The following is a 16,798-nucleotide window of genomic DNA, read 5'->3' on the forward strand; positions in this document are numbered from 1 at the left end:
AAAAGCTCAGCCCCTTTGCAGCCGCTGGCTCCCTCGTTCAGCAAGGGATGGCACAGACCCTCCAAACAGCAGCACTGTCTCCTCCACCCACTGGGAAGAGCCAATCCAGCCCTAGCTGTGCTGCTGGCGTTTCCCACTTCAATCATCCCTCTCTCTCTCCCTCCGTGGTTGTTCCAAGGACTTTCCCCAGCAGGGCGATGGATCTGAGGTCCCCCAGAGCTTTGCAAGAGAAACAGGTTTGTTTGCTCAGCCTGAGGACTCCAGGACCTCCCAAGCACTGGAAAAAGAGGAGTGACTTGAAGGAAGATGGAAAAGCAAACTGAAGAGCCCACTTGTGTTGTGCTGCCCAGGCTTCCAGAGCACTTCTGCTCCCCGTGCTTGTGTTTGGATTTGTCCATTCCTGCGTAGGAGGGAGGTCACACAGACAGGTTATGTCAATGCAGAGAGCTCTGTGTTTACTGGCTGCTCTGAGCAAAGACATAAAACAAATACACTGGCCAGATGAAGGTATTTCTAAAGGAAAAAGAAGAAGAAGAAAAAAAAAAAGCAGCCACCTTGTGAAGCTTTGGAAGCTGCTGGTGGAAAGACCAGACTGTGAAATTCCACAGCAGGTTGTTTCTGCCTTTTTACCGTCTATGCAGAATTCTTTTGAGCCCTCTCAGTCTTCAGACAGGCAGGGAAACAGAGAACTCTGGGAAAACTGCAACCTGCTCACTCCTGCCACATAAACCTTCAGATCCTTTCGTATGTTGGGCCTCAAGACTTCCCAATTTTTCCCTGCCTTGGACTGCATTTCCCTGCCTGCCTTAGGCATCAAACAACTAATTCAGTGCTGATGGATTCCTGTAGCTTACACCACTCCATACAACCCTCTGCTGTCCTGGGTTATCGTCTCTATAAAGCATTAGAAGTGCTGCTGGCATGAATTACCAGGGAATATGAGCCCAGTTTTGACCAGTTCAAATAGTTATTATATTTATATATAGTGTATTTATTTATACTAATAGTAATTATATATATTATAGTTACTAATTTGTAAAATCCACAACGTCTGGCATGTGTTTACCTCATAGATGGTCTATGGGGAGAAAAGGATAAACACCTTGATATCATCTGCTAAAGGTAATTGTAGCCCAGCTGATTCTGGTTGTTCAAGCTTTGCCTCACAGGATTTAACCTGAAGGCATGAAAAGATTAGCATTTATTTGTGTTCTGGACTGAGGAGTAATTCTGCGTGCAAGAAACTTGGGGTCAAAATGTTTCACAGGGAATAAAACCTCGTTCAGGGAGTCCACTGATACTGGTCAGATGGAGTGGTTTGGACGAATAGAGATGGTAGAAATGGACCTTTTTTGGAAGATAAATACAAGTCACAGTATCCAGTGGAAATGGTGGCTGGAACCAGGTTTGGGACAGTCACCTTTCCTACTTTTGGATGAAAAAACTGAAAAAGGGCAACATCAGAGCCCTGCTGACCCTGCTGAAGCATGATAGGTGGAGGGATGCTGTGAAGAGGATTCATTAGGCAGGAACAAGCAATGTCAAACACATTCTGGTTGCTCTTTCTCTAGGATTTTAGCTGTAGAGAACAAAACAAGTTATAATGCACAAAAAAAAAAAAAAAACAAAACAAAACAAAACAAAAAAACCAAACTCAGCCTCATGTAAAACAAAGTATGAGCTCTGCATTTCATGCAGGACCAGTGGCTGTTCTTTGTGAAACCTCTCAAAAAATAAGCAAGAAATCACTGAGAACATGAAGCTAAACACAGTAGGCAGGGAAATGCACAGTTATCCCTCAGTGTGTTGTGTTAGGCAGGGCTAAGTCTGCTCTGCAGGCAGAGACAGATATTCTAAGCCCCAAATAAAGCTGTTACTCACCAGTGGAGCCCTTGACAGTTGTGGGTTTGCTTTTGTGCCTGCCCTTCTCTGCCACCAGGCTGATGGTGTACTCTGTGCCTGCATCCAACCCCCTCAGGATGAAGGAGGTGCTGTCCACTGGGATCTCCACTTCGCTCCTCTTCCCGGAGGGACTGGTGTGAACGAGGCGATAGCGATCGAACTTGGCCACGGGTCTCCTCCAGCGAAGGGACAGGGTGGTTTCAGTGGGGTCACTGACTTCCAAGTCCTTGGGGTTATCAAGATCTACGAGTTAAAAAAAAGCACAGTTGAGCTGTCTCTGAACTGCCCTGGCACAGGTATGGACAGAGTAACATCTCCACTGGGTGTCTGGCCACAGCTCAGCGGCTTATCCACCTGCTGGGGGTTTTGAAGCCCATGTGGGTAGAGGATGATGAAGTTCTTTCTTACAAACAAACCACACTAGAACAGATTTCCCCCACTGACACTTCACATGGAGGAGAGGCAGAATAAAAGCATTCAGAGAACTTATCTGGGAAAAGGAGGGTGTTGTGAGAAAAATTCTGGATTTGAAGGTCAGTCAGGACTTGCAACCACCAAGGCTGCACTCATTGTCAGATCAACCTTTTGGCCATCACTACCTGCCAGGAACCCTCACAACTAGAGGATGGCCAAATCAGTGTAAGCACAATTACCCACTGAGGAGCTCACCTGGAGATGAAACTCCCAGAACACTGAGAAATCCTTGGACAGGAAAAGAAACCTCACTCAGAGGTCAAGATCTTTGGGGGAGAGGTTTTTCCCTTGAGGGAAAATGTCCCATTGGAAGCAAACAGAAATTAAGAACTTTCTAAAACACTTTTTACTGCATCATTTGAAAATTAAAGAGCGGCTCTACCTCTTTCGTTGCTTCCTCCAGAGCAGAAAGGGGGGTCAGGTGGGTCAGGTACTCACCAGTGCCAGCGTTGATGGTAGCAGGGGCACTTTCCCTGTTGTTCCTCACTGCTGTCACTCCAATGCCATATTCAGTTCCAGGCCTCAAACCTAAGAGATGAGGAAAAGGAATATGAGTTCCTGTGCGTGGAATACACCTCCAGGCATTTGTTTTAACAAGGAAGGCTGAATGTGTGCAAGGTAAGACAGATGCTTTCCTCACCATGCAGGGAATTGAGGTTTCAGATAACCCTGACCTGATGTGTGTACACACAGATCCCAGGGATTTTAATTGTATTGGGTGCACTTAAAAATCATAGCATCACAGAATGGTTTGGGTTGGAAGGGACCTTAAAGATCATCTCATTCCACCCCCTGCCATGGGCAGGGACACCTTCCACTAGCCCAGGTTGCTCCAACCTGGCCTTGGACACTTCCAGGGATGGGACAGCCACAGCTTCTCTGGGCAACCTTTGCCAGGACCTCCCCATCCTCCCAGGGAAAGATTTCTTCAGCACATCTAAACTAAAATGTGTGACCCACCTGTGAGTGTAGCTCTGGTTGTGGCTTGGTTGCCCTTTGGCACTGTGATCTCCACATGGTCCCCACCAGAGATGGGGGCAAACTTGATCCGGTAGTTGTCAACGTTGGCGTGGCTGTTCCTCCACTCCAGGGTTATGCTGTTGTCTGTCTGGGACACTGGCTTCAGGTTTCTGGGAGCATCCAAGTCTGTAATCCATCAAGCAATAAATAAATAAATAAATAAGAATATTTCTCTTATGACAACAATCTCTTTTTAAAAGGTAAAATGACCCTCAACACTGAAGTGGTTTCTCTTCACCTGATACCTCTTAACTACAAGCAGATTTCTTTTAACATAAAAGAGAGTTCACCACCTTTGGAGAAAACATCACTTCAAGAAATTGAACTTTTATCTCCTGAGACAAAAATAACATTTTCAATAGTAATAAACATTTTTTTATTACAAAATAGGCTTGTGGAAAAATATATTTGGATGAAAATGCTATTTTCTTTTATAAATGCCTCAACTTTCAGAAGGAAAAATGATGCTAAGAACAAAGAACTGATCATCTCTAGAATTTCTGCTCAGTAAATATCTTGCATTTGCAGCTGAAAGGAGCTCTGAGTCTCAAAACAAAAGGTGAATATTAAGTAGAAATTCAATGGGTTTACATTGTTCACATCTCAAATCCTGCTCTGAAGGAACAGCTGTATTTTAGGATGAAAAGAGAGGTAATTCTCTGTGTACCATTTTCTCAGCTCCCCTAGTGCGTCAAACCTTGATAACCTGCTACAGGACCCACACTTTCACAAGAACCATTCCCAGGAACCCTGAGGAATAAAGGCAATTTATAAAAGCATGACAGGAAACATTTGCAGTACTGAAGGAGGAAAAAAAGAAGTTCTTGGCTAATCTGATACATATTTAGACAAGAAGTAAGGCCTTAGATGGAACAGGAACCATGGAAGACCTTTAGCTCAGTAGACAGAAAAATAATCCAGAGGAACTTGTTTCTGAGAGTTTATGGGTACAAGACACAATAACCTAAACCCCATTAGCAAAACATATTTAGATTTTAAATATTTTCTTGGGCCAGGAAAGCATATGAGGTACAGAAAAAACATTCTCCCCTTTCATGGACCTCTACAAATGTGCTGATTCCATGCTGGTCTCCAGCCTCTCACCTGTGACAAACACTTCTTTCACAGGGTCACTTTCCATGTCCCCTCGACGAGACACAAGTGTCACCTCATACTCTGTGTGTGGCCTCAGGTTTCCAATGGAATATTGGTTTTCATCTTCAGAGAGGTTGATGGTTGTCCTGTCCCCTGGGATGTCCTTGGGGCCATAGGTGAGCTCTATGTCTTCTACTTCAGCCAAGGGTTTGGACCATGTGATGAGGGCTGTGGTGTCTGTGACGTCTTTTGCCTCGATCTGGCTGGGGGCATCAAGCTCTGTTATAAAAAAAAAAAAAAAAAGAGAGAGGAAAAGGTGCTTTTTGAAAGAAATCTTGCCATAAAAACACAGACATTCTCATGCTTTTAGTTGCTGATTCAGAGCAAAATTAAAATTAGTGACTTTGACCAACTGAAGTTTATTATTTCATTTACTCTCCTCCAACAGGCTTAGACTCCAAATGGAATCATTTAATCAGAAGCAAATTCATCAGAATTCATTCACACCAGAAGCCACCAGAAGTAAGACAAGCAGGAACACTGAGAGCTTCTCCATCTCCATACAAATAACACCAGGATGAAAAAATTTTATTCCTGCTGTTGTGTATTTTGAAAAAGAGCAAAAGTGCATTCTACCTGCTCCCTTCTGTCTGAACACAAATTTCCTTTCCTCTGCAGGTAATTTGGAAAGGAATTAAATTTCCCTCATGAATTAATTTTTCATTAGCAGCTCCACAACTTCCTTTTCACCCCCTGTGAATTCACAGTATAGAGCTTGGTTTCCTCTCTGTTTAAAAGCTTGTTTTAACAAAAAAAACCCAAAAACCCCATGTTGTTTATTGTTGGCCAACAAAACACAGGCCAAATACAGGTTGTCCTTACTTGTTGTTATCACTTTGGACAGTCCAGGCCCTCTGGTGTTGTTTTTCACTATATGAATGGACACATTGTACTGTTGCCCAGGTATCAAACCTGGCTGCATGTAAGATGTCTCTGGCCTTTTCAAGCTGCTGGTTATGTCTTCATTGTCATCCTTTTTCTGCAACACAGGGAACAGTCTGTCAGTGTAACGTTAAAAAAAAAACCAGGGTTTTTTCACTCTGTGTGGGCTCCACACGTGAAGCTGCTTCCTCACCATGTTATGGAAGACCAGCTCCCAGCCATCAAAGGAAAAGTTCAGAGGGTCCCACTCCACCTGGACAGACGTTTCTTGAACAGATTTGAACCTCAGACCTTCTGGAGCAGGGAGATCTGGGGCAGAAAAAAACCAGGAAATCCTGCCATGAGCGACAAGTTCCCATAAACAGGGCACGGGGTGGGGGCATCTTTCCACCACTAGGAATACCTGCCACGTAGGGATGTGCAGCTGAGATGGTTAAACCACCTCACAATCAGTTAATCTGCTTTTGGAAGGACATTCCTCTGAGCTGGTTTGGGTGTCACCTTAGAGTGAAACGAATTTTGACCGAGAAAAGCCTCTTTTTTGTGCCCTCCTGAATGTCTCTGGTGCAGACATTTGAAGGCAGGTGAGCTGAATTCTGCCCCAGTTCTCTAAAAATGAGCTCAGGGCCAGAAGTCAGAGGGCATCTTTTGAGGATGTTTAGATATGAGTGTGATGTACACAAAATATAAAGGAAGATCAACAGCAAAAGGACAGAGGGGCAGATAAAATGTGATTTGTGGTAAAACTGAAGATGCAAAACAAATATAATCTCCATTTTAACCAAACCAGTTTGAATTCAAGTGATTTTACATTGGTTTTTAGACACTGTATATTTTTTATCATTTTTTTTCAGGAATAATGACCAGAATTTTAAAATGTACATTATAATAAAGAAGCCAAGGTTCTTCATTTACAAAGACCCCATGGTATTAATTGGGAGGCATAGAAGAGAGCAGAAGAGCCTGTAAACTATATTTTTAATACAGTCATTGGCATTGGAAAATGAAAGTGCAAAAGGCTGTCTCTGTCCAGAACAGATGAATTGAAAATAAAAAATACAAAAGAAATAATATCCCCAAGAGAGGGAGGCAAATCAATACGAATGAATTGAAAATAGAAATTAAAAAGAAATGAAGTCCCCAAAAAGGGAGGCAAATCAATATGAATGAATTGAAAAAAAGAAAATAAAAAATAAACAATGTCCCAAAAAATGAATGTGAATCAATGAAAATGATTTGAAATTAGAAAACACAAAGCACATAACACCCCAAAATAAGGCATGCAAATCAACTCATGCTATGAAATGGGCAAAAGAACAGATCCAGGGAATATTAAACTCACACGTGGCTACCCTGGCACTGACTGGGATGCTCTTCTTGTTTTTAAGGATGGCAAAGACACGGATAAAATATTCCACGCCCGGCTCCAGCTCGTGGATGGTGGCAGCTGTCTGGTTTCCTGGCACAGTGAACTGCATGTCCAAGCCCCCACTGCTGGTGGGGACGTAGGTGACCAGGTACTGATTGACAGGATTCTCATGTTTCCATTCCAGGTTGACAGTTTTATCCGTCACGTTCGTCACCGTCAGCTCAGTTGGAGGAGACACTGGGAATGGGGGGGGGGGGGCGAGGGAAATAAAGCTATAAGTTTTCATGGCTCAGAAAATAATGACTTACCCAGTTTTCATATTTTCCCAGGGATTTCATGAGAATTGTCTAACAGGGGCTGGGGAAGCCACGGCCCACAAATTAACTGCTGAGGAGAGGAATGTTGAGCTGATGGAGACCACAGACATTTCCAAAAGTCACAGGGCCAATTTCTACCCTCACACTTGCACACAACCTCTGGCTGTCTGTGTTCCAGCTCCTCCTCTCATGGCTGCAGCACAAGACTACTACAGCTGGGTCCCCAGGGGCTCAGATGGTTCATTCAACTGCCAGCAACACGTGATTGTAGAGCTACAAGTCCTGGGATTTGCACAGATTTTCCAGAGGAAAATCAAACATTATTATTTTAGTAAATACTGCCAATAGATCTCTGTGTGCAAGAGCGCAAAATGGGGCTCAGGCCTCTTCCAGAAAGAGGAGATGAAAGATGGGAATTTCTTTTTAAGGGTGTTCATTGTCTTTTATAGTGTTCCCAACCCCAAAGCTTTCTTTGATTACCCTACAAAAGTTTAGTTTTGAAATTTCTCCCCTGGGATCTACTAAAGAAAACTACCTCATTTATGGTGTAAAGCCTGTCATTATCTGGCTGCCAAAATTCTCTATCAAGTTCCATAGTGTAAGTGGTAGTGGGAAACTCAGCGTGGGACTTTAGAGCTGATTCCATAATTTTCCTCTAAGCTTCTGTCAGATCGAATATACACACCTCCATATAAATATATAAATATGTGTATAAAACCTCCATATAAAGAAATTAATAAATTACATATATACAAATAGATATGTATGTATAAATAAATACAGGTATAAACTAATATATATATACACAGACATATACATATATATATATAAAATACACAAACATCTGTGTATTAAGAAGTCTCTGGAAACATCTCCCTCTTCTCCATAGAACAGTTTCTTTCAGATGCCGTTTTTTTCAGCATCAAAAGGTACTGTGAGAAACTGAAAGGTCATGCTGACAAATCCCAGCCAGGGCTGGTTCCAGCTCCAGTAACACTGTGATGGGAGCGGAGTCACAGAACCAGCTGGGTTGGAAAAGAGCTCTGAGACCATCGAGTCCAACCTGTGACCCAACCCCACCTTGTCACCCAGTCCATGGCACTGATGCCACATCCAGGCTCTGCTCAAACCCCTCCAGGGATGGGGACTCCACCCCCTCCCTGGGCAGCCCATTCCAATGGCTGAGCCCTCTCTCTGCAAAGAACTTCTTCCCAACAGGGCCCAGCTTCATGGAGAAGATTCACAGAACCCCCAAAGCAGCTGGATGGGCACAGGGAGCGTGTCCATCCAAGGGGAAGTGGTTCCAAAGGGACACGGCCACCTACCACCAGCGCAGTCCTCGCCCATGTACCCGTCCTCGCAGACACACCGCCCGTCCACGCAGCGCCCGGCGTTGCTGCAGTCGCTGGGACAGGCCCGCTCCCGGCAGTCCTCGCCCACGAAGCCCTCCTGGCACACGCAGCGCCCGTCCACGCAGAGCCCACGCTGGTGGCAGTCGTTGGGACAGGCCAGCTCGCCGCAGTCCTCCCCGGTGAAGCCGTTGTCGCACTCGCAGCGCCCCTCCACGCAGCGCCCGCGGTGGTGGCAGTCCTGGGGGCAGCGCAGCTCCCCGCAGTCCTCGCCCGTGAAGCCCTCGTCGCACACGCACTGCCCGTTCACGCACAGCCCGCGGCCGCGGCAGTCGCCGGGGCACCGCAGCTGCCCGCAGTCATCCCCGGTGAAGCCCTCGTGGCACTGGCACTGCCCGTTCACGCAGACCCCACGGCTGCTGCAGTCCTGGGGGCAGCGCAGCTCCCCGCAGTCCTCGCCGATGAAGCCCTCGCACACGCACTGCCCGCCCACGCAGCGCCCGCGGCCGTGGCAGTCGCCGGGGCAGCGCAGCTCGGCGCAGTCCTCGCCCAGGAACCCCTCGTGGCACTGGCACTGCCCCTCCACGCAGCGCCCGCGGTGGTGGCAGTCGTTGGGGCACCTCCTCTCGCCGCAGTCGTCGCCCACGAAGCCCTCGTGGCACACGCACAGCCCGTTCTCGCAGCGCCCGTGGCCGTGGCAGTCGTTGGGGCAGGCGAGCTCCCCGCAGTCCTCCCCGGTGAACCCCTCCTCGCACAGGCACGTCCCGTTGAGGCAGCGCCCGCGGTCGAAGCAGTCGTTGGGGCAGATGAGCTCCCCGCAGTCCTCCCCGGTGAACCCCTCCTCGCACACGCACTCGCTGTCCACGCAGCGCCCGCGGCCGTGGCAGTTGTTGGGGCACAGGGGCTCGCTGCAGTCCTCGCCCGTGAACCCCTCGTGGCACAGGCAGCGCCCGCCCACGCAGCGCCCGTGGGCCCCGCAGCCCGGGGCGCAGAGCTCCTCGCCACAGTCCGGGCCCGTGTAGCCCTCGAAGCACACGCAGAGCCCGTCCACGCACTTGCCCTGGTCGTTGCAGTCGGAGGGGCAGGTGGGCTGGCTGCAGTTGGGGCCCTTCCAGCCCGGCTCGCACACGCAGCCGCAGATCTCCAGGCTGTAGTTGCCGTGCCCGCTGCAGTAAGGGGTGGTGTCCAGGCGACCTGTAGAACGAGCCAGAAAAACCCGTGTGAGGTGAGAATCATGCAGGTATCCCCTCCCTGAAATGCTCAAGGCAGCGGAAAGAATCCCAAAAAGGTTTGTCTGAAGACGAGAATGCTAAAAGCTTACAAAGGATGAGCCACACCAGGCTGCAAAGTGAGGCTGGGCCTGAGCAAGACTTGCCTGGTGTTCCCTCTTCCCCCCCCCAGCTCTCCCCACTGGCTTCAGAGACCTCCAGCATTTGCTTATCCCTCTGCATGCCACAGAAACAGAGCTTTTCAACTTTGGATTGCAGAAGGGAAAGCAAACAAACTCCATCTAATTCCTTTGAGAAAGGCACTTTCCAGGTGGGGAAGGCTTCCTAGGTGACACCTGTCTCCTTGAACTGAATTCTTCTGGCAAAAAAGGGTATTTACCTTTACAATCCATTATTCCCTTGGCCCTGGGATGCCTTAGGCCAGCGTGGCACACAGGGCCTAAAAAAGCTCTGATTTTCCTGACTCCTGATAGGAGAAATTGAAACTTTACTCACAGTAGCCCGGAATGACCAAATAAGGAGCAATATAACCTTAGGGGAGTCCTCAAGAACGAGATAAGGGATGTAAGTTAAACAGACAGGATGTAAACTAAGCTCTGTGTGTCCAGATAAAGAACAAACGTTACAATTTCAGTGGTGAAGCACAGTGGTGCTGTGGCTGCTCAAGAACTGAGGTCAAGACGACTAAGACAACCCAGAAGGACCAAAGAAGGACTTCCAACAGGGGTGTGACTATGCAAACAAACTAATGAAAATGTATTAAGCAAGGGAGAATATCTAATGACCATGTAAGCAGTGTGTGTAATAAAAAGCCCTGTCCCCCTGTCATTTGGCAGCTTTGATTAGAGGAGCTAACTTTGTGAGGATCGCAATGTCCAGCGTGCTGCACAAAGGATGCCCCTTTTAACACCTACAAATTGGTGTTAAGAAGTTTGTTTCTGCTGCTTTTATCCCTCCCTACAGGACAGAATTTACAGAATCACCGAAATTTTTGAAAGAGAATATCTTCTTTTTAATCCTGTTTTACCAGGAATCCCTTAATTTGCTCTAATGCCAGGGAAGAGCCCCTGCCAACTGCTTGGTTAATGAGCATGCTGGATTCCTCCTCTGGTCTCAAAATCTTCTTCCACTGACTGAGCAGCTTTCCTGACTGCTTCGTTAGGGAATACACCATGAAATGTTACTCACCCATTCACTCCAGAACATAAAGAGCCAGGCAACAGTCAGTACCAGCAGCTGTGAGAGCAGCTCTGTGCTCAGAGGGACATCACCCATCCCTGAGAAGACCTGTGTTTCCTCTCTTGTATGACCAATCCCTTCCCTCAGTTTAAAAACCAGCTGGACAGACACCTTTTTTCCCGGTTCTCTAACTATTTGTGCTTGTCTGCTGCCTTATGTCCTGCTGTATTTTTATTGGTCTCTAATAAAGAAAACTTGGAAAGGAAAATGGTTACATTGGCAGCTTCCTCAAGGGGACAAAACGTGGAGCCAAGAGCTTGGACTGTGTGAGTTTTAATCTCAGCTCAGGTTGTCACTGTGCCCAAGTGCTGTCCATGCTCGGTGCCACAGCTACAAAGTGTCCCAGGCCAACTTCTGACCCACAGATCCACAAACCCGTGAAACTGTGAATGAATGTTCCTTGCGCGCTGGCCAAGCACATTCCCAGTTTTGATTATGTTTCAAATTTAACAGGTTTGACTTGTGCTCGTTCCTGAAACAGATTTGAGTATCTACTCTAAACAACTTGGACAGCCAGCACGAGAGTTTCCCCAAGAGCAGCTCCCCGGCCTGCCTTACCTTCCGCTGCCTGGGAATTGGGACAGCATCCAGCGCCGCTGGCACACTGCTCTCGGAGGGAGGATACCAGCCCCTCCAGCTCCTCTAGTCTGCTCAGCAGATCCTTAATGTCTGGGGCAGCTGCACAGCCACAGGCCCGCCGGGGAATGTTAATTCGGTGCGTGAAGACGATCTGGTTCCCCTCGTTCACCGTGTGCTCCTCGGAATTCCTGACCGGCTCGATTTCCGCCTTCAGGTCCGCGTCGCCGCTCGCCGAGTCCAGGTCCACGGAGCAGAGGGAGCCCACAGGCAGCTTGATGTTGTAGACGTGGTTAAAAACCACAGGCTGGTTGTCCTCTGGCAGGGTCACATTGAGCCCTGTCTCCCGCTTGTGCCGGATGATTCTCTTGATGAGCCCCCCCCTGACGTGCTGGCACAGCAGGGCGAGGATGGCACAGGCCAAAACCCGGCTGGGCAGTCCCATGGTGCTGCTCAGGTCCTGTTACGAGTTGAGAGAGTCTTATGGCTGTTTGGCCTTTGTAACCTGGAGCAGAAATTGGAGAGCCTGTGCAAACCAAGCCAGGTGTCCTTTTCTTTCCTGGCACACTTGGTCCCTGAAAGAAGAAGGAACAGCGTAAGGGATGAACCACAGCTACACCACCCAACAAGTGGGAAGCTGCTCGTGTGCTGCACCCTTGGACAACAGGGCTGAGGTGCCACCCAATGTACCACCCAACCTCCCCCAAGCTGCTGAGCTTGCTCTTATATATAACAACAGTGGTTTATATATAATAACCTGGCTATATATAATAATCTGGTTTTCCAAGATCTCAGAGTGGTTGTGAACAAAACATCACCAGACATGAAGAAAACTACTGTTATATCAGTATGGTTTAGAATAAATATAGTGGCTTTTAGAAGGTTTAACTGCCTCAAGCAGAAGACCAAGGTGAAGAAGCCTGCTGAGCCTCATCTCAGTTCAAAATACTACTTTCAGAGTGTGGTAGGTAAAATAAATATATGTTCTGTTATGATATAACCGATGTTAAATTCCACATTTGCTTCACCCATCAGTTCACTGCTTGAAGGCTGCTGGAGGCTGGATCACGTCAGAAACTCAAGGTGTTGTCAAAAGGTTTATGAACACCACAAAGCTCGTTCCATCCCTTTTTCATGTGCTTTTAATGACTGCAATTGCTCGGGAATGTGAACTCCAGGCCTTGTAGCCCAGTAATAACTTTTACTCTACTGATTAGAGGTAAATGGATCTCTCTGCAGAGCTCTGCAGGCTCAAGGTTCTGCTGTCAGTGTTGTATCACAGCAATGTTTTAGCAGACAAGGAGTGAGATGTAAGAAGAAGAGACTCCAACAAGGGAGACACGCATTAGAAAGAGCAATAAAAATGCATGTGTAGAAATGTCTTTTCAGCAGCCAACACACCTTTCCTCTAGGAAACATTTCCCACTGTCTGAGCTTTCCTCAGCTATAACACAATAACCTGCTTATGGTCACAAGCTGGCTGGGCTGTACAGCTCTTCCTGAAACTCATTCCTTTCATTTACCTCAATATTTCCTCTTCCTCCTCAGTCTGTACATGTTCCATTTAAAAGCCCTGAGCCAGGGGAGCAGAAATACATCCACTGACTTCCATGCAGAGTCAGCCCTTCAGCACGTAGAGCGAGAACCCAGGGCAGCAAATGGACTGACTGAACAAGCACACCTAATAAATGTCATCCCAGCATTTGTTTTCCTTCCTATTCCCAGCAAAACTTGGTTAAATGGTCAGGCCAGTGACTGTAAGGTAGTGAAATGCCACTAATGGGGGAAACAGCAGTTTATTCTCTATACACCCCTGATTTGATGATAATTCATTTGTCAGATGAGAGACCAGCTTCTCCAACCCCTCTGCTTCCCCCAAAGCATAGAGATCATTTTTCCCATGCTACCCCAGCTGCTTTTGTGGGAGAATGACAATAATAGATCAGACACTTCACTGAAGATGGTGTTTTTTATAGCCAATGTTGAGCTCACAAAGAGCAAACTTCACCCCTTTTTACTGGGGAATAAATCAGAAGTAAACAAGCAGCAGGGAAGGCTTTTTTCTTGTCATGGAAAAGTATTCAGCTTTAAGCTATTTCTAACACTTACCCCATTTGCTTAAATATGTCTGCAAGCCCTGTCTGCACCAGAAGAGATCACAAGGTTGTTCATAAAGAATAACAGAGACAGACATGGCCCAGGTCTCGTTTGTGACTCAGGCCAATCTCTAAATTGGGTTGCCAGCTCATGAAACATGTTCAGGACTGTGTTTGAAGTGGGATTTTACTCTCAAACACTCCCACTTGGGGTTTGCAGATTGATTTCCGTGCAATGGGATTCCACGTGCTCTGCACTTTTCGCCCCAAGACAAGGTCATACAGCTAAAACTGGTGCCTAACCCCCAAGTGGGGGACAGGCTGCTTGACAGATGGATCACCAATGGAAAGTGGAACAAACTGGAAGCAGCTCTGCATCTAATTCTCACTGAATTTTAGTGAGAGTTGAGCATCGATTTCCTTATGGCTTTTGTAAATCAATCCCAACCTACAAGAATATGGGCCTTGCCCAAAGCAAGAAAATGGATTGCACTTTTTTCTGCTGACCAGTGTGAGTTTACATATCACTTAATGATGGCACAAACTGTTATTTCTTTCATATGCCTGGAAAATGAAGAAAATTCTTCATGCAAGAGCCCCTGACACTGTCCCCTTTGCTACTGATGAAAGCCACAGGAGCACCAGGGACTTTTCCTGGATAATCACTGCATTAGAGGCAGCCAAACCTTTCAGCTTACAAATGATACTGGAAGACTTAATGTCTCTTGGCTGACATCCTTTTGGAGTTTATGAAGAATCCTTGTGGTGGTCTAGCAGAGCATTCCATGCCTGCCCTGTGACCCCCGTGTTGTGACACCTCCTGTGATGTCTGAGCTCACTCATCCAGATCAGGTGTTTCTCATCTGACCTGCCAAGGACCCAGCAGGATCAGCTGAGCTCCACTCCTGGATCTGACAACTACAAAACTAGTCAGCTTCATACAGTTATTTATACATTAGCCATAATTTTGGCTGGAAGAACAAAGATGACATCCTTCTCTCCGACCCCAGCTCCTCAAGCACATCTAAACAACAGCTCAGGCCACAATGGACCACCCTGGAGCAGGTTCTGGAGAGAAATGGAAGCCACAGCAACTGTCAGGCTCTGTTATTCCTTCATTTTCCCCTCACCTTCCTTTCAGAACAGTCCGTGTAGATTGTGTTTTAAAGCTCTCTATATTTTCTTTGCAGACATCAGCTGCTGGATAGTTTACAGGCACATCAAAGACTTGCAGCAAGGGTTGGCAGAAGATGACCCTTCTCAGCATGAGTTTGGCCTTGCAGGATGTAAGAGGAGCTGGGTGAGGTCTGTACCACATCTCTCAGGTGTGCTGAGATGACCAGGAATGTGTCGAATTTCTACAGGCAGTTTGTCTAATACAGGATATTACCCATCCTAATGAACTGTGCCCCTTGTGCCACCCTGACTACAACCCAACTGCGTCAAAAACCTTGGCAGTGATGGCGTGGTTGGTCTGCAGCATGTTCAGCTTGTCATGCAGAACAGTAAAGTCTAGAGCTCATGTTCTCCCCATCTGGCCATTGGCATCACCCCACAGCCATCACCCTCCTTGGGTAACACTTATCTCCTACTCTCTCCTGCTCCCCAAGGCACAACCACAATATAAAGAAGAACAAAAGGTGCTGTGGCCTCTCACACATCCAAAATTTCCTGACTTCCTGCAGGAAATCAGGAAATCATATCCTGATTTCCTGACTTCAATTCACACTTTCTTTGGACTATTAAAAATTAGAGGCTCTGAATTGAGAAGCAAATCACGGCATCCCTGCAGCAGCTGAGGCAGAAGGAGATACAGGCAAAAAAACTTTGTCCTTGTAGAAACACTAAGTGTAAAAGTGAGATTTAACCAAAAAGAAGGAAAAGACTATTTCAGGAAAATACTCCTTAAAAACTTGGTCAGTGGCTAGTAATACTCTTAATAATATGTGGTTGAAATAAGATGGCCTGTCAAAAGCACAAAGGGAAGGAATAATTTTCATTTCCACTGCAGCCCTTTCATCTGAGGATCTGAAAATGTGTCACAGTCTGGCTGTCAAAAGCTGAAAAAATGTTATTAAAAAGGGTTATTTCTTTGTTTAAACATTCCCCCTTCCCCTCAGCTGCCTCCCGGCATCAGAACTTTTTCAGGACCTTTCCATTTAATTTGAAATTTGTTTCTTAATAGGAAATTTTCAATCCATCTTGGAAAAAAGAAAAACCACCCTCCAGTAATTCTGACTCCTGGGGAATACTGAGCAAAGGTAATGTATGAATATTTTCCTTCCCCAAAGTCATATTTGCTGGAAACCAGCAGGTGTGAGAAACTAAATTAACGTCTGCATAGTTGAGAGTCCTGGTGTAGCACTTTAGTCTGTCCTGAACACTGAGGAGTGGCAGAGCTGGGAGATGATTTGTGGGTCTGTGGAGTGATAAATATGCAGATGAGGGCCCTGTGCAATTTTAATCAAAACAGATTGCAGCAACGAAGAAATGGAGGTGTTAAAGAGGATCTCAGCTGTCCTTCTCAAACGAGGCAGAAGGCTGAGGAGATTTGCTCAGACACCCTCTACATGTCATGACTTGGAAATTAGACTGAAAAAAAAGAGAGAGAAAATAAAGGAAACAATTCCTCTCTAAGCAGATACTTCCAACATTACAGCAGGAGGGGATCAAATATTGTCAGCACATATTGGATTCGAGCACGTTTTGTGTAAAATCTGCATAAAATACCAGAGGGCTGGATTGTGACAGAGAGGAAGACTCTGCTGGAGAAGAGCCAGGGCCCTCCCCAGAGAACACAACGAGGAGCATTTTGAGGTTTGTGAATTGCTGCCCCCAAAATAGTTTCCTGTGATCTGGTAACTGAAGGAACTTCACGTTTCGAGAGTTTCCATCAAGGCATGATCTGACCATCTGTTCCCCCCAGCCCAGGGAGCAAAGCACGTGCGTTGTGGTATCACAGCCCTCCTCTCTTTATCCCCTGCCATCCACACAAAAGGACCACAGCAGGGAGGTGATCTGACCTGGAATACTCTCTCCCTGCAGAAATGGTGAGTTTTCTACAAGGAATACAAGCAGTGCCATTACATGGGATTAATAAATTAAAACTGTCTGCCAAAGCGTGTTTTTAGACAAGGCAAGGCTTCAGAAGATGCAACCTTTTAAAGCAAAAGTGCTCATGTGGCTTTGC

At 46.6% G+C, this 16,798-nt stretch overlaps 1 protein-coding gene across 5 annotated transcripts in view; it reads right to left on the reverse strand.

The window, feature by feature from the left end:
* Positions 1-16,798, reverse strand: part of TNC (tenascin C) — a 68,282-nt gene that overhangs the window by 31,616 nt on the left and 19,868 nt on the right. For all 5 annotated transcript variants that reach the window (XM_027896678.1, XM_027896674.1, XM_027896675.1 and 2 more), the window contains exons 2-10: positions 11,495-12,087; positions 8,445-9,662; positions 6,776-7,039; positions 5,627-5,742; positions 5,374-5,530; positions 4,501-4,770; positions 3,337-3,522; positions 2,815-2,904; positions 1,882-2,145 (exon numbers count right to left, since the gene is read on the reverse strand). In XM_027896678.1, coding sequence (XP_027752479.1) covers positions 1,882-2,145; positions 2,815-2,904; positions 3,337-3,522; positions 4,501-4,770; positions 5,374-5,530; positions 5,627-5,742; positions 6,776-7,039; positions 8,445-9,662; positions 11,495-11,957 — 3,028 coding nt within the window. In that variant the 5' untranslated portion in view covers positions 11,958-12,087. The remainder of the gene's footprint in view (positions 1-1,881; positions 2,146-2,814; positions 2,905-3,336; positions 3,523-4,500; positions 4,771-5,373; positions 5,531-5,626; positions 5,743-6,775; positions 7,040-8,444; positions 9,663-11,494; positions 12,088-16,798) is intronic.

Source organism: Empidonax traillii, unplaced genomic scaffold (genome assembly GCF_003031625.1).
Source record: "Empidonax traillii isolate 1590-97213 ecotype Southwest subspecies unplaced genomic scaffold, ASM303162v1 scaffold510:size820377, whole genome shotgun sequence".
Lineage (NCBI taxonomy): Eukaryota > Metazoa > Chordata > Aves > Passeriformes > Tyrannidae > Empidonax > Empidonax traillii.